This window comes from Bubalus kerabau, chromosome 2 (genome assembly GCF_029407905.1).
Source record: "Bubalus kerabau isolate K-KA32 ecotype Philippines breed swamp buffalo chromosome 2, PCC_UOA_SB_1v2, whole genome shotgun sequence".
In the NCBI taxonomy this organism is placed as follows: domain Eukaryota; kingdom Metazoa; phylum Chordata; class Mammalia; order Artiodactyla; family Bovidae; genus Bubalus; species Bubalus kerabau.
The window spans coordinates 30,410,819-30,428,573 of NC_073625.1; the positions used below are offsets into that span (position 1 = coordinate 30,410,819).

The 17,755-nt window shown below is 45.0% G+C and overlaps 1 protein-coding gene across 4 annotated transcripts in view; it reads left to right on the forward strand.

The window, feature by feature from the left end:
• Positions 1 to 17,439, forward strand: part of ACSL1 (acyl-CoA synthetase long chain family member 1) — a 65,390-nt gene extending 47,951 nt beyond the window's left edge. For all 4 annotated transcript variants that reach the window (XM_055567413.1, XM_055567412.1, XM_055567415.1 and 1 more), the window contains 11 exons: positions 1,372 to 1,449; positions 3,726 to 3,860; positions 5,720 to 5,854; positions 6,702 to 6,797; positions 7,618 to 7,690; positions 10,546 to 10,634; positions 11,612 to 11,728; positions 13,172 to 13,315; positions 15,127 to 15,228; positions 15,360 to 15,431; positions 15,785 to 17,439. In XM_055567413.1, the coding sequence (XP_055423388.1) occupies positions 1,372 to 1,449; positions 3,726 to 3,860; positions 5,720 to 5,854; positions 6,702 to 6,797; positions 7,618 to 7,690; positions 10,546 to 10,634; positions 11,612 to 11,728; positions 13,172 to 13,315; positions 15,127 to 15,228; positions 15,360 to 15,431; positions 15,785 to 15,925 (1,182 nt within the window). In that variant the 3' untranslated portion in view covers positions 15,926 to 17,439. The remainder of the gene's footprint in view (positions 1 to 1,371; positions 1,450 to 3,725; positions 3,861 to 5,719; positions 5,855 to 6,701; positions 6,798 to 7,617; positions 7,691 to 10,545; positions 10,635 to 11,611; positions 11,729 to 13,171; positions 13,316 to 15,126; positions 15,229 to 15,359; positions 15,432 to 15,784) is intronic.
• The last annotated feature ends 316 nt before the right edge of the window (positions 17,440 to 17,755 follow it).

The following is a 17,755-nucleotide window of genomic DNA, read 5'->3' on the forward strand; positions in this document are numbered from 1 at the left end:
CTCGTATCCTTTGCACATTTTTTCATAATTTGCGTTTGCAAATTATGTGCCTCTGGAGGGGTTCTCTAAGGTCTGCTTTTTGTGGTAGGAGCCTGTGCTTAATGGTTTTGGGGAATGGGTATCTTCAGCAACTGTGTAAGTGTATTCTTACACCTTCTTAGGCCTTTTGGTATATACTTTCTAAACAGAGTTTAACATTTAATACTTTACCAAAGTGAGATTTTAATTTCCTTATTGGCCTTCAAAGATAACTTAAAATGCATGAATCATTGAGGCAAATGATTACAGTTAATGTTAATGTGAACATTATCAGGGGGATTCTCAACTTTGTAAAACTTCTCATTATGCAAATGCACATTATTTGTTTAACCTAAATCAGAAAATTGAAGAGTATAGATGTTATTGAGTCTGATTTCTCATTATGAAGCACTTTTCTACTGACAGGTACCAGTTGGGAAGCAGGAATAAAATTAATCTCAGATTATGGGATGATCAGGCTACATCACGTGTGATTGCTTTATTATGAAGGATGGCCCAGCCTTGGAGAGGGGAGAGCCCAACTCTAAGCTGGGCGCATCATCCCTAGGCAACTTGACAGAGCCTTTGTTTCTTAGTTGGTGGGGCAGCAGCTGCTGTTGGCAGCCCCTATTTGGGCCAGAATTCTCTATATTAATAGCAAGAACATTCCATGCACATCCCTCACTGTGCCTGACCATAAGTTAAGCTCATTCTTAGCCATGAAATGGAAACCAGATGTTACTTGAGATGCAGACCTGTCATGATCAGCATTTTATGGGAGAGCAAATTCCCTGGGGCCAGTTCAGAGCTTACATTAAACACATTGGGATTATTTTTTTTTTTTAATGGGGTCGAGTAGGGCTTTAAGGTAAAAATGTTGATCAAACTAAAATGCTCAAAATACATTTGTACTGTAAATAAAAGGAACATGGAAATCTCCAAGTTTCTCTTCTTTTCTCCCCTATGTCCTTGACAACAAAAGATGCTGGTCTTTTGTTGGAGTGAAGCTTGTATTTGTTAAGGTGGAGCAGAGCTTGCTGGTCATCAACGTCCTGTAGCTTTGAAAGTCTGGGTGGTTAGAGCACATGATATCTGGCCATCCCAATGTGGGCCACATTTTCCTAATTGTGACTCAAGTCCTGCATGGATTTACTTTGTCATTAGGAATGATCTCTACTCTATATGAATAACTTATTAAAGTATTGCTTAGCATTTCCTTTTTCAATGAGAAATAATTGCAGATGTAACCTCATGCTGTTACTTCTCAGCCTTGAGATATTATGTGCTCTGAAATAAATGGAGAATTCCTGGAAATCCTAATGCTTTTCTGCCCGCTGGTGTCTTTGCTTGCAGAACACATTCATTCCTACCTCAGATGACACTTTGATCTCTTTCTTGCCTCTGGCCCATATGTTTGAGAGAGTTGTTGAGGTAGGCACGGGGTTTTATTTTGCCTATGCATGTGTGTTTGTTTGTGTTCTAAGTCATTGTGTTTTACAGAAAGCACTTGGGTTGAATACCAGTGACATACACATTTCATTTTTACCGCTTGCACACATGTATGAGCAGCTCATGCTGGTAAGTTCAAGTGTGTATACCATCCTCCCCGTAGGCAGTTCTTTGCTCAGCCCCCGTTTTAGAAATAGAGCTAATAATTTAAGAGTATACTTTTTTTCTAGGTCCAGGTACTGAACTTTAATACTCATTTTAAAATTAGAAGCTCAAACTTTTGAAGGACACAAATATGAATTCAGAAAGATGAGATGTAAATGTAGAATTTTTATGAATAGCATCCCACAAAGCCTGGTGAGGCTTGAGTTCTGTAAGATGTCTCTGTCTCTCTTTTTTTTTTTTTTTTGGCCATGCTGAGCAACTTGTGGGATCTTAGGTCCCTGACCAGGGATCACACCTGTGGCCCCCTGCACTGGAAGCATGAAGCTCTAACCACCAGACTTCCAGGAAAGTCCCAGAAGTTTTATTTTTGACTATGCTTATCTATACGGCACAAGTTGACTTCAGATTCATTTTTTTTTTCACCAATATCCCAAGTGCCCTTGGCAAAGTGGATGACCTTCAGCCAAGTTCTCCTTGAGCTGCTCACACACAGCTGTGTGACTCATTTAAAAGCTGACCAAGAACCATCTGTTTTTCCTTCTTGGACAGTTTTGCTTTGTATGCTTATGGGAGAAAGAGTGAGCACTGCTCATTCGTTTAATGTCTATTCATGAAGCACCAGCTGTGTTTCAGGCACTGGACAGGTATTTGGGGGTGAGGGGCTGATAAGGACTCTGCGCTTTGACCAGCTGCTGCCCTGGAGGATTTACTTCTCCCAAAGGACCAAGGATCTGCCAGCGGACACTTCTGTTTCCTGCACACCTCGGGAGAGCTTGCTCGTGTACAGAGTGATCACACATGTGTTGACAGTGGACTGTAGTTACCGCCCTAGTTTTCACAGTGCCCAGGAGTCAGTTCACACTGAACAAAGCCTCTGAGCTTTAATTTTTAAACAATGAACCACGGTGTACCATTCTAAAGTGGTTTCTGCTTTTAAGCCTGAGGTCTTTTGTACTTCCGTTGCATCATCCCTTGAATCTCTTTTTCCTTTTAAAATTTAAAACAGGCAGACTCTGTGTCAAGTGCCTGAGACCTGCCAGTGCAGCTTGCGTCAGACAGGAGGAAATTCAGGCACTAGGTTATAACCGAAGGCAGACTGCTCTGTGCAGTCTCAACTGCAGTGTATTCTGACAACTCAGATTTTTTTTTTAGTTAGATGAAAACAGGAAAAATGAAACTTTAAAAGGCTTAGACTGGGGCTTCCCTGGTGGCTCAGTGGTAAAGAATTCGCCTGCCAATGCAGGAGACACGGGTTCGATCCTTAATCTGGGAAGATCCCACGTGCCGTGGAACAGCTAAGCCCGTGCCCTACGACTACTGAGCCTGTGCTCTAGAGCCCGGGAGTCACAACTACTGAGCCCATGTGCCTGAACTACTGAAGCCATGCGCTCTAGAGCCCATGCTCCATAACAAGATAAGCCACTGCACTGAGAAACCCAAGCACCGCAACTAGAGAAAAGCCCCCACTCACGACAGCTAGAGGAAAGCTGCACAGCAGCGAAGACCCAGCACAGCCATAAATAAATAAACATTATTTAAAAAGCTTGGACTGTAGGCAAGTAGCTAAGTTTTTATTATGGGATAAATTAGACCTAAATTTTCTGGAAGGTTAAAAATAACTTGGATTATCTGATACCATGTCCTTCCTTTGGCAGATACTGATCCTGAAGCTAAAACAGCAGAACCTCTAAGATCATCATTAAAAGCCACATTCCCTGGTTGCTGATTAGCTAGCTCCTCTATCTTCAGGATGATCAGGAGTAGTGCAATAGCCCCCTGTTGTACAAGGACCCTAAAACACGAGAATGCTGTTTCATTTTATTTTATTTTTGGCCATGCCACATGGCATGTGGGATCTTAGTTCCCTGACCAGGGATCCAGCCTGCAGCCCCTGCATTGGAAGCTCAGGGTCTTATCCACTGGACCGCCAGGGGAATCCCAAGAATGTTGTTTTGAAAGCTCCCTACATTTAGGAACCTTATGATTTCTGGAAACTGGGCTGAAATGCTAAAACCAAAGCTTTGTGTGTCTGTGTGTGTTGTGTAACCCCCACTGCAATGATGACATTTGTTTGCCTCTGTTTGCCTCTGTAGTGTGTGATGCTCTGTCATGGAGCTAAAATAGGATTTTTCCAAGGAGATATCAGGCTGCTTATGGATGATCTCAAGGCCCTTCAACCCACCATCTTCCCTGTGGTCCCCAGACTGCTGAACCGGATGTTTGACCGAGTAAGTGCCAGGGGCAGAGTGTGGGATCTCGAACCCAAAATTCTCTGTGAACGTGGCGGCTGCTCTTAGACTTGTGGGACTAAGAGAAAGCACTGTGAACGTACCTTATAAATCAGAAGGCATAATACAGATGTGAGGTGGAGATTGCTTTATTTTCACAATAAACTCTTGGAGCCTCCGTTTTCTCACCTTGACAATGGACTGTTACCTCCTCCTCCATCTCATAAAGTTGCTAATTACATCACATGAAAATAATAGCTATCAAATGATTTTATTGGGCTTCCCAGGTGGCTTAGACAGTAAAGAAGAGTCTCCCTGCAACGCTGGAGACCCAGATTTGATCCCTGGATCAGGAAGATCTCCTAGAGGAGAAAATGGCAACCCACTCCAGTAATCTTGCCTGGAGAATCCCATGGAGAGAAGAGCCTGGCGGGCTACAGTCTATGGAGTCTCAAAAGAGTCAGACAGGACTGAGCAGCTGATGCTTCCACTTTCATACTGCTGTCTAGGGTAACAAGAGAGTGGAAAAGCTGGCTTAAAACTCAACAAACAAAAAATTAAAATAATAAATATGAAATGATTTTATAAATTGTAAAGTTCCACCATGTACAAAAATGCTACCTACTTACTAGCCACAGTGGGAGACGTGACTAAGCCAAGCCTGGGACCAAGAGAAGGTGGTAGGCAGTTGGACCACAGGCCACAGCCAGGGCAGGACCCCGTGTGATGGGAGCAATCTCCACGGTGAATTTGCACGGGGTAGTTTTAACGCTCTTCATGTTGAAGCATGGCTTCTGTCATCTATGAGAACCTTCTCATTTTTTTACATTTTTGTTTTCCTGCCAGCTAATCCCAGTTTCCATGGGAGACCTTAAGGTTTTAGCTTCTGTTAATCTGTTGTGGCCGTGATTGTTTAGTTACTCTGTTGGGTCTGACTCTGCGACCCCATGGACTGTAGCCCGCCAGGCTCCCCTGTGCATGGGATTTCCCGGGTAAGAATACTGGAGTGGGTTGCCATTTCCTCCTCCAGGGGATCTTCCTGACCCAGGTGTTGAACCCACGTCACCTGCATTGCAGACATATTCTTCTTTCTCATTTTTTTAATGGTTCTTTTTTTAAAGAAAATCGTAAGGCAGCCTTATTAAGATATAATTCACATTATATATGATTCACCCATTTAAATGTTTTTAGTGCAATTCAAAGGTTTTTAGTACATTCACAGAGTTCTGCAACTATCATTAAAGTCCATTTTAGAACATTTGTATCACTTCAGAAAGAATGTGGTATCATTCTGACCCCACTACCTCCCTCTACCCCATAAAATGAATCTACTTCCTGAACCTATAAATTTCCCTATTCTGGATTTTGATATGAGTGGGATCACGGAATATTCTTTTGTGACTGGCTTCTTCCACTTAAGTATGCTTTCCAGGTACATGTGTGTCATAGCCTGCATCCATACTTTGTTCCTTTTAATGGCCAAATAATATTCCACTGCATGGATGCAACATGTTTTATTTATCTGTCCAGCCATTGATGGTCAGTGGGGTTGTTTCCTCTTTTAGGCTGTTACGAATAACGCTGCTGTGAACATCCACAGGCAAGGGGCTCTATGGACGTGTGTTTTCATTCTCTTACGTGTGTGCCCAGGAGCAGAATTGCTGGGTCATGACTAACTCTATGTTTAACTGAGGAGCTGCCAGTCTGTTTTCTAAAGCAGCTGAACCATGTTACATCCCCGCCAGCAAGGCGTGAAGGTTCCAGTTTCTCCACATCTTCACCAACACTTGTTGTTACCTGACGTTTTAATTCTTGCCATTCTACTCATCAGGAAACCTTCTCATCTCTTGACTCATTAGATTTTCGGACAAGCAAACACCACGCTGAAGCGATGGCTGTTGGACTTTGCCTCCAAGAGGAAAGAGGCTGAACTTCGCAGTGGCATCATTAGAAACAACAGCCTCTGGGATAAACTGATCTTCCACAAAATACAGGTAGCACGTTGACTCTCAGCTGTTGCTTGTCATCTAAACTAATGTGGCTTTCAAACTTTCTGGGAGGGCTCTTTTTTTTTTTTAACTGAAGAATAGTTGATGTACAATTTTATATAAGTGACAGGCATACAATATAGTGATTCACAATTTTTAAAGATGATGTTCCATTTATTGTTATTATAAAATAGTGGCTATATCCCCCCAATATATCCTTGTGCAATATATCCTTGTAGCTTATTTTATACCTAGTTGTTTGTACCTCTTAATCCCCTACCCCTTTATTGTGTGAGAGCTCTTTTTAAAAGAGAAGGTCAGCGAGAAAGAGAATTTCTGGCACATCTCTTAAAACTAAAGACAAAGCCATTAGCAAAACCTCAGTGTCCAAGAAAACTCTGAACAGTGTTTCGCTATCCAGGGCAGAAAAGGGATCAGGTAGCATAGCCTTTCTGATTCTCCATTTTGTTTTACTTTTCTGGAATTCTTAAGGTTATTTTTTTAGACATGAGTGATAAAAAAAATATGGAATAATAGTGTGTTCCCCAAAATGTGATGGTTACCACAAACCTGTGACACTGTTGTTCTAATTCCTTAAAACACCTGTGAGTGTAGAGGTGTTGCTTTGCTGTCCACAGCCGCTGAGAGCGAGTGGCGTGGTTTTGGGTGGAACCAAACCCATCAGGTGTCCCTCTTGGAGCGCCTGTGTGTGCTAGTGTGGAGTGAGTTCTGTGCAGCCCGCCGACCAGGAGCTGGTGGGCTAGGGCGTCAGGGTTCCCAGGAGGAATCTTGGAGAAGACCACCGCTCTCCTGCCACTTACCCTCACCCTCTCCCCTCTTCCTGCCTTGCAAGTCGAGCCTGGGAGGAAAAGTGAGGCTGATGATCACAGGAGCAGCGCCCGTGTCTGCCACCGTGCTCACCTTCCTGAGGGCTGCGCTGGGCTGCCAGGTGAGGGGCTCCCTGCCACTCCGTCTCTCAGACTGACTCACACCCACGCGGCCGCTTTCCAAAGGGTTGTCTTCTTCTCCTGCGTGTGCCCCTTCTTTTCTTCGGATGTGTTATTCCTGGGTGGCTTGGAGAAAGAAGCACACGCACAGCTTGGAGATCCTGCAGTTCCAGATCAGTGCAGTAAAGCCAGTGTTGCAGTAAAGCAAGTCTCCTGAACTTTTTGGTTTCCCAGTAGATATAAAAGCCCTGTCTACACCAGACTGTAGTCTAGTAAGTGTGCAGTAGCATTATGTCCAAAAAACAAGGCATTGTATATACCTTAATTTAAAAACACTTCATTGCTAGAAAACGCTAACCATCTTCTGACAACACAGCGTTGCCACCAACCTTCAATTTGTAAGACATGCAATCTCTGGTGCGCCTGCATGTATCTTTCACCTCTGGCAGAGTATGTGTTGTGTTCACCGTAGGGTAATTTTCACTGGGGTAAGGCACAAAAGATGCCTTTAGATCAGGCGTGAGGGCGTGGGGATGGGTCATAAACCACTCAGAGACCCTGGCTTACATGGGGGGAGCATCTGAGACTGGGTGACAAGTAGCCGTGAGCCCGCGGAGTGAGTGAGTCCCCAGGTGGATCCTGCGAAGTGTGACCTGTTGTGGTATTGTCTTCTATGTGTCTGAGCATGCTCGCGCTGTAATAAAGCGTGTTGTAACGTCTGGGCTGAGGTTTCTAATCCAGCTAGAGGAACTTAGTTACCAAGCACTTGCAGTGGAAATGTGACCGTCCCCTCTCTTTCTGTCCCTTTGCCTGGGGACTCAGTTCTACGAAGGCTACGGACAGACCGAGTGTACTGCTGGCTGCTGCCTGACTGTTGCTGGAGACTGGACTGCAGGTACAGGGGGCGGGACTTTGCTCACGAGGATCTTACTCTTCACATCAAAATTGTTGGAACTGGGTTAACCACCTTAAACAAGTGCTGTGTCTCTGATGATTTGGCCTTGGGGCCAACAATCCTGTGAGCCCAGGAGCCCTGTGGATGGTGTCTCCCAGGGCACAGTGGTGATTTGGAGGCTCTGACTTGTCAGGTTGGGTGGAGCTCACATCTGAAGACGGTGCCCCTTATACTAGGTTCAGAGTGCTTGGCCCACCAGAGCTTTCTGGGAGTTGATTGGGGCCTGATTACTTGCTGGTGAATTTTAGTGGCATTTCCACTGTGTGCTGCACTTGGTGTTGAGACCCCAGGCAGAAATAAACACAGGTCCTTTTTCCCAAAAAAAAAGAACAGTGAACGATAAACACCATACCTGTTCTGGATGGGGTTCTGTGCTAGGCACTGAGGGACACAGATTACATGCATTTCATCCCAACAACATGCCTGTGAGGTCAGCCTTGCCACCTCTGGGAGGACACGGTTGATTGTTGACTAAGAAGCTTGTCCATAAAGTCTAAGATTTTATATAGCTTTATGCTTCAGAGCCAGGATCCCAGCCCACGTCTGACCACAAGACTTGTATGCCTCCCCTGTCCCATACCAGCAGTGTACTCTACACCATGATCAATAGAGTCCCTGATACATTTGCTGTTTTACACGTTTGAATATCTAATGACACAGATTCTAATATCAGGCTGTCTCTGGGAACATCATTCTGTTGCAATTGGCACTGACAGTTTATAAACCTTTTTCACAGTACTTATTTTTTAATCCCTGGTGCCTTACCAGCTAGAAAATTTGGAATAGTGACCACTTTAAGCTGAAATGATCAACACATCAGAAGAATGATTTGTGACACTCTTAAAACTTAATCTGATTTCTGTTATTTTTGTTTTGGGAAAATAGCCCAGTCCTAAGCACCCTTTGGTTAGGACTGGAAAAGGTCAGTTTTCATTCCAATCCCAAAGAAAAGCAATGCCAAAGAATGCTCACACTACCACACAGTTGCACTCATTTCACACGCTAGTAAAGTAATGCTCAAAATTCTCCAACCAGGCTTCAGCAATACGTGAACCGTGAACTTCCAGATGTTCAAGCTGGTTTTAGAAAAGGCAGAGGAACCAGAGATCAAATTGCCAACATCTGCTGGATCATGGAAAAAGGAAGAGAGTTCCAGAAAAATATCTATTTCTGCTTTATTGACTATGCCAAAGCCTTTGACTGTGTGGATCACAATAAACTATGGAAAATTCTGAAAGAGATGGGACTACCAGACCACCTGAACTGCCTCTTGAGAAACCTAAATGCAGATCAGGAAGCAACAGTTAGAACTGGACATGGAACAACAGACTGGTTCCAAATAGGAAAAGGAGCACGTCAAGGCTGTATATTGTCACCGTGCTTATTTAACTTCTATGCAGAGTACATCATGAGAAACACTGGGCTGGAAGAAGCACAAGCTGGAATCAAGATTGCCGGGAGAAATATCAATGACCTCAGATATGCAGATGACACCACCCTTAAGGCAGAAAGTAAAGAAGAACTAAAGAGCCTCTTGATGAAGGTGAAAGAGGAGAGTGAAAAAGTTGGCTTAAAGCTCAACATTCAGAAAACTAAGATCATGGCATCCGGTCCCATCACTTCATGGCAAATAGATGGGGAAACAGTGGAAACAGTGTCAGACTTTCATTTTGGGGGGCTCCAAAATCACTGCAGATGGTGATTGCAGCCATGAAATTAAAACACGCTTCTTCTTTGGAAGGAAAGTTATGACCAACCTAGATAGCATATTCAAAAGCAGAGACACTACTTTGCCAACAAAGGTCCATCTAGTCAAGGCTATGGTTTTTCCCGTGGTCATGTATGGATGTGAGAGTTGGACTGTGAAGAAAGCTGAGCACCGAAGAATTGATGCTTTTGAACTGAGGTGTTGGAGAAGACTTGAGAGTCCCTTAGACTGCAAGGAGATCCAACCAGTCCATTCTGAAGGAGATCGGTCCTGGGTGTTCTTTGGAAGGACTGATGCTAAAGCTGAAACTCCAATACTTTGGCCACCACATGCGAAGAGCTGACTCATTGGAAAAGACTCTGATGCTGGGAGGGATTGGAGGCAGGAGGAGAAGGGGACGACAGAGGATGAGATGGCTGGATGTCATCACCAACTCGATGGACATGAGTTTGGGTGAACTCCGGGAGTTGGTGATGGACAGGGAGGCCTGGCGTGCTGCGGTTCATGAGGTCGCAAAGAGTCAGACACGACTGAGCGACTGAACTGAACTGAACTGAGCACCCTTTGGCAAGAGAGTGAAGTGAGCTGTGAAAAGAAGCCTTGTCCTGTCTTAATGGATTTACATATAAGACATGTTCTTTCATAATCTAGGGGAAAGGCCATATTGGTCAGAACCATCTGACCGATCACGGTTTATTTTCATAGAGAGTGCAGACGTTAATTACATTTGTATGAGGGAGAGCAGGGCCATCAGATCATAGGAACCACATAAGAGTTTTAGAAAACCCACTTCCAGGTATTCAAAGAAACCCTGAAAATCAGCAGCCAAATTATTTACACTTTGAAAAGTACTTTGGAGCATCAAACTTAGGAAAGGTCCCTGAGAGACTTTTGAATGTTTCTCTCTCTTTTCTGGGAATAAACTCTCAATTAATTTGCCTGGAGGAGACAGGCTGTGTTTGCCAAGCCAGAGGTTTGCACCAGCTCTTCTCAGCATGAGAACAAGGCTTGTTGGAGATCAAAGCAATCTGGCCTAAGGATATTGGTCATCACATTAGGAGTGATCATTCTTTTATTTGATACACAGGCCATGTTGGTCCCCCAATGCCTTGCAGCATTATCAAGCTTGTTGATGTGGAAGAAATGAATTACCTGGCTGCCAAGGGCGAGGGCGAGGTGAGTAAAACCCCCACAGTCACCCCCTCAGGGCAATCGCCTCCGCTAACCAGCCACTTCTGTAACCAGCCACTTCTCAGCACCGCAGCAGGTGAAGCCACTGAGCTTGGTATTGCTACTGATCCTGCAGTCACCCAGGCTTCTTTTTGAAGCTGCATATGTCTAAGTCTCAGGCGGTGGGGGCATGGGGGGCACCAGCACCACCTTCTGCCGTCAGCACGATGGGGCTGAGGGCCCAGGAGGGCGGAAAGGCTTCAGGGCCCAAAGCCCCTGGCCCCAGCTTCCTGTCTGCTGACTGCCCTCAGTGCCTGAGTGACCGCCGGCTAGTGGAAGGTGTGCCCAACTGCTGTGTGACTGCATCCCCTTTGGGGCTTTCTGGCAGCTTGGAGCCAGAACCTAGGTTGATCGTGAGCCCTAGAATCTGCAGCCGAAGACACTCGGGAAGTAAGTGGGGGCATTGGAGGTACCAGCACGTCAGTGAGGGTCTGGTGGCTCCCTCTGGATCCTGGCTAAAGGTTCAGAGTCTGGCTAAGGGTTGAGGGAGACACACACACAAATACACACACACACACATACACACAGTTTTCTCTGGAGAAGTCCCAGTCAGTGCTCTTAACAGATCATTTTTTTCCCCCTCCCGTCTTACTGAGATAGAACTGACCCCAGCCCTGTGTAAGTGTAAGGTGATTTGACTCACATATATCGTGAAATGATCACGGCCGTGGGTTTCGTAACCATCCACCATCTCATACCGCTAACAAAAAGAACAGTGATATTTTTTCCCCCTTGTGATGAGAACTCTTAAGATCTACTTTCTTAACAACTTGAAAACATCCCACGCAGCCGTGCTAAGCGTAGTCACCGTGCTGTGCGTGACATTCCCGGTCCTTAATTATCTTATAACTGGATGTTTGCACCTTTCACCTACTTCTTCCAATTTGCATGGCCACACCTCCCTCGCCCTCTTTTTCCTTCAGGTATGTGTGAAAGGGTCAAATGTTTTTCAAGGCTACTTGAAAGACCCAGTGAAAACAGCAGAAGCTCTGGATAAAGACGGCTGGTTGCACACAGGGGACATTGGCAAGTGGTTACCAGTAAGTGGTCCCCTCCCTTGTCGGGAAGACGAGCCCCAACAGGGCCACGGCGCCCTGACTCTCCCGCCTCTGTCTCCCTCGCTTCCTCTCCCGCAGGAAACGGGCTTACGTTTAGCATCCTCCTGTAGCATTTTCACTATAACTGCCGCACACAGGTTTTGTTTTGATACCTGACATCCTATCTGGTTGCTGCTTCTGGTTTGAAATCCAGAAACACTGTGACTGGCTTGTTTCCCACTTCCCATTTCAGTGCTGTGTCTTGACGTTGAGGCCTTGGTTCATTTCAGGGCGGGGGGAGAGGGCACTGTATTTAAGCTGCTGGGAATGGATGACAGGCCAGAATGTGTGAACACACGCGTTTCTTAGCATCGTCATCTCAGTAAAAACAGGGCAAGTGTTTAGAGGTTGAGGCCAAGCCCTTTGAGTGTAGCCTCAGAACTGTTTACCGTAGAGAAATTCAGAGTCCATCTCGGGAGTCAAGATGCTGTTGCAAGAAGCAGACCCTTAGACGTCACCACTTCTGCTGTTGTGGTGATGGCCATCGCTTTTCAGAGTCATTACTGATTTTCACTGCAAACACTCCAATGGCTAGTTTAATTACTATTATTGTGTAACTGTTCGAGTCTTACAGATTTAAGGTGCTTAATTTTTTTTTTTTTTGCCTGAAAAAATATCCCCACCCCAAATTAATTCAGATTTCAGAATCCCCAGGCTATTTAGAAATAAATCAAGTCCCTCTTTCCAGACTCAGGAGGGATTAAGTATCCGTTCTAATTCTGACTCTGGCTCTCAGGAGTGCATCTCCTAATCCTAATCTTCGTGGACCTTAGTCCGCTCCTGTTGGAAACGGAGAACTGTTGCAGGCTGAGAGAACCCCGGGCATTTCCAGCAGATGACTCTGGGAAGTGAGCGAGTGACCTGGGGTGGGAATGGGGCTTTGGGTTACCAGAGGTGGGGAGGCAGGCACCCACTGGCGTTTTCGAGTCTGGCCCAGAGATTCTCGCGTCCCCACAGTCATCACCCAGAGAGCCAGGAGCAGGGACAGAGAGCCGTGAGTTGGCCCTCTGCAGCCCCTGCTCCACACCGAGCACCGTGGGGAGGACGAGCACGTCTCTCCTCGAGAGCACCTTGACCCCGTCTCGGGCCCCTGTGACACAGAGTAAAGCTCGCCAAGCTGAAGGGAGCAAGCAGGGTTCTCTAGTTGGCTGAGAGGAGGAAGTGGAGTAAAAGGGACTCCCTCATCCCTGGGGAGGTTACGTAATCTCTGTCAGCCTCAGTTTGTCTCTCTGTAAAATGGGTTAATAGCCGACCCCTGCCAGACCTTGTTAGGATTAAGTAATAGTGCACAGGAAATGCTCAGTACCCTGAGTGGCCACTGCTGGTGGGGAAACAGCCCCTGGGACCTGCTCACAGCCCACACCTCCCCTCCGCACTCCCAAACAGAATGGCACCTTGAAGATCATCGACAGGAAGAAGCACATATTTAAACTGGCACAGGGGGAGTACATAGCTCCCGAGAAGATCGAAAACATCTACCAGCGGAGTGAACCTATCGCTCAGGTGTTTGTCCACGGAGAGAGCTTGCAGGTATGTGCTGCCTGAGCCAGGAGCTCTGTGGCCGGCGGGACACATGTATGCCTATAGCCGGTTCATATTCATTGCAAAAAGCATCACAATATTATAAGACGTCCAGGTACCTTCAGTGTAGTGGGAAGTTTGCCACGTGTGTGAACTGGCTTTCTGACTCTCTGACTTTGATGCCTGACTTGCTAGAACATAATCAACACGTTATTGGGTTTTGTTGCTTGGCATTTCTTTTTTTTTTTTCTGTTTTCTCCCCCCATCTATTTTGTAACTAGAAATTTATGCCTCTTATTCTTGGCAGTTCTTAGTCTGCTGTACCAAGGGAAGTGGCATAAAAATACTGGGGGATAGGTAAAAATAAGCTTCTAATTTAATTATGAGGAGAAATATTGATATATGGGTTATAAGAAAGCTTAGCATTTTCAGACATATTAAACCTAACTTATTTATGGTATACCTTCTGCATCATTCTTGAGCAAATGATGGTTTGGAAGCCAGCATATCTTAAGGTTGAAAACCAATGTATTGCGATGGAACCTCATTTGCCAAAATTCTGGACAGATGGTGGAAAGGAAGAGAATGGGTTCTAGTTTTCTGAGGGTTAACATTTCTACAAATCAGAGGGGACACATGTTTGCCTAGAGCTGGTTCATATTCCTTGCAAAAAGCATCACAATATTATAAAGTAATTATCCTCCCATTTAAATACATTTTAAAATATTTCTACAAATCTTGAAATTTTCAAATAATTGTGGCAGAATATTTTCCTATAAGAAAATACACCTATTTTTCTTCGAGAATGCACTGCATCTTCTTAGACCTGGAATCTTACTGTGCCTTTGATTTTTATTTCATTTCATTGTCACTCAGTTGTAAAGAATGAGGTGCTACAGTTCTTTTTTTGTTGTTGTTGTTATAGTTCTTTTTCTTTTTTTAAATTTTATTTTATTTTTAAACTTTACAAAATTGTATTGGTTTTGCCAAATATCGAAATGAATCTGCCACAGGTATACATGTGTTCCCCATCCTGAACCCTCCTCCCTGCTCCCTCCCCATACCATCCCTCTGGGTCGTCCCAGTGCACCAGCCCCAAGCATCCAGTATTGTGCATCGAACCTGGACTGGCGACTCGTTCCATATATGATATTATACGTATTTCAATGCCATTCTCCCAAATCATCCCACCCTCTCCCTCTCCCACAGAGTCCAAAAGACTGTTCTATATATCAGTGTCTCTTTTGCTGTCTCATATACAGGTTATTGTTACCATCTTTCTAAATTCCATATATATGCGCTAGTATACTGTATTGGTGTTTTTCTTTCTGGCTTACTTCACTCTGTATAATAAGCTCCAGTTTCATCCACCTCATTAGAACTGATTCAAATGTATTCTTTTTAATGCCTGAGTAATACTCCATTGTGTATATGCTAGAGTTCTTTTTAAAGTGAACCTGTATATATTTTCTTTTTGTCTTTTTATAAAGCTTTATCTGATATCTATCCCATTATTTGCGTATTTGACCCTATTTTATTTTTAAAAGTATATATAAAAATAAGTAAAACTTAGGGTTTTATTAGATTATGATTTCCAGTGGTTCTTTGAAAACATGTATTGCAAAATTCCCGATACTGTCTGTATTTCAGAGGCAGGAATTGTTAACCTGGGCCCTGTGGATGCCAGGGCTGTTAACATGCTCTCAAGAGAGGGTCTCTAACTCCCAGATTCTCCCAGGGGCCACAAGCAGATAATAAGGAACTACAATTTTAGAACATTGGGACCAAACTGTGTAATAACTCACTTGTCTCTATTAAAGGCATTTCTTATAGCGATCGTGGTACCGGACGTTGAGACGCTAGGTGCCTGGGCCCAGAAGAGAGGCATTGTGGGCTCCTTTGAAGAACTGTGCAGAAACAAGGTGGGTTCCAAAGTGTGTGGCCGTCCTCCTGAGCCTCCCTTTGCATTAAGTGCAAAGAGCAGGGACCCCTGTCCCCCGCGCCCCCTGAACCCACCACGGGAATAAGGATCTTGTTTTTCTTACCTTATTAGGATGTCAAAAAAGGTATTCTAGAAGACATGGTGAGGCTTGGGAAGGAGTCTGGCCTAAAACCATTTGAACAGGTAAGACTCACATCCAAGTGTATGAATTCCCAAAAAATGAGTTTTTGACTTGAGGGTGTTTTTTGTGAACAGGTTCTAGAAGAGGATGAGGTGATGAAAAGACATCATGCAGAAGAGAGAGTAGTGTGCTTTGGCTGGGGAGGGATTTCTGTAACCAGGAGGGTGTATCCTCTTCCTGGGGGGACAGGCTGTGGTCCTGATTCTGTCCTGATATCAGGCCACTCCCTGCCCTATGTTGAGATGGTACAGCTGGGCCTGGCCTGTGAAGCTGGCTGGAATGGCCCAGAAGGGTCTTTATCCCATCAGAGGCATCTGTCCTCCTTGCCTCCTTTGACTTCCTGGTCTCTTTACAGGTCAAAGGCATCTATCTCCACCCTGAACTCTTCTCTATCGACAGTGGCCTTCTGACCCCAACCATGAAGGCTAAAAGGCCAGAGCTTCGGAATTATTTCAGGTCACAGATTGATGAGCTTTACTCCACCATCAAAGTCTAATGCGAGGGAGGAAGCGGAGGGGAGTTTGACAACGGCAGGAAGGGAGGGAGCATCTTTGGGTGCCTCGCGCCTCCAGATTCTCATCATAGGAGCCTGGAGGGAATGGAACACTGCCTTACAGCCACCTCGCGTCGCAGACCATGTCCACAGTGATCCATGATTTCCAAAATGAGCCTTAAAATATCGTAGAGGGGAAACTGCAAACGCGCTAAGTTCTTTACCAATTCCTCAGTTACAAAGGCTGGTGAACACTTTGTCTCCCCGATCTGCTAACCAAAGGGTTAGGACTTTGCTCTTTCTGAAATGTCTGCTACACACTGCAAATTCTGCAGATTTCTGCTGCTCTAAGAGTCCCATGCACTGGAGGGAACCACCGTTCCGACAAGCAAGACCTGTCTCACCTGCAGGAGGTCGCAAGAGAACCAGAGGGTTGTTTTTTTTTTTAATCCCTGTTACCCTCCCTTCCCTGTGTCACACTCATTCTCACGAACCTTCTGATTAACCCCTGTCCTTCCTGTCGGAGCAGAGATTCTCAGTGAAGCAAAGGGCAGACCCAGCTCAGAACAGCGCAGGTATTGAATCCTGGATGGACGGCCGCTCACCAGAGAGGATGGATTCTGGTGCCCATAGAGCAGAATATTCTCCAACCCTCTTCTCCAGACCCAATTTCCTGATTTCCTCCATCTGTCGCCTCCCAGGGGTTATTAAAAAAAAAAAAAATCTGCCTTAGACTCTGCAGTGACGACAAGCATTTCAACAAGGAAACAGCTGAATCAACCATGCTCAACTGTGACGCCTGAATAACTGTCCACTTTACCTTCGAGGAACCGATCACTCTGTCTCTGATGGATTTTAATGTGGTTTTCATATCGAAAGAGTATGTTGTGATCAAGTGGCTTCCCCCCCACCCCCGCCCCAGAATATAAACTCTCAGGCAAGGCATGTCTTTAAAAATATTAAGGAGGTAGATACACTTGAGTACTTATTGAAATGGATGGTGATAAATAAATGCTCTTCTATCGTAATGCTACTTGATTTCTATGAAATATATTTGACAAGCCAAAATTCTAGGACATAGGAATCTGGAAAACTCATTTCCTGGGATTAGATTCTCAAGGGTTTTTTTTGTTTTTTTTTGTTTTTTTTTAAGTTAATTTGGGAAATTAGCTGCATTTCACTTTTACTGCAAGTCTTTGCTACATGTGACTGAACTTAGTTTTCATTTGTACACTGAAAGCAGTTGCTCTGGGATAGAGGAGTACCTGTATTATACAAGCACAACGGGGTTTGCCCTAAACAGCTGTCGTTGTTATAACACTATTTGGTAGCCTAACTTCATACGTGTACCCTTAATTGCCCAAGAAGTCAATAATTTGTCACATCGGGGTTTTGAATGTTTGCTTTAAGTGTTGGCTCTTTCTATGTTTTATAAACCAAAACAGAATTTCCAAAAACAGTGAAGGAAACCAAAATAAATATTTCTGCATTTCAAGAGAGTTGAGTGATGCCTCCGTTTTTCGTGCAGCAATCGCATTCGGGGCGGCCTCGGATGAGCACGCGTGAAGAGCGGGGCCGTGCTCAGCCACAGGCTCCTCCCTGTGTGTCCTCCCTGCCGGGGCACCTTCTCGGGGCGCCGTCATCCCGCCACTTCCAGTTGCTGACCCGGGGCTCCAACCCGTTCCCGGCAGCAGCGGTCCTGCTGTGTTTCAGAGAAGAAAGTCATGGTGTGAATGGCACAGGTGTTCTTGAAAACGCAAATTCTCGTGGGGGAAAGCGACGTTGCAGGAGGCGTCGCTGCGGTGGGTGGTTCTGGGGGTTTTCATTTGGTGT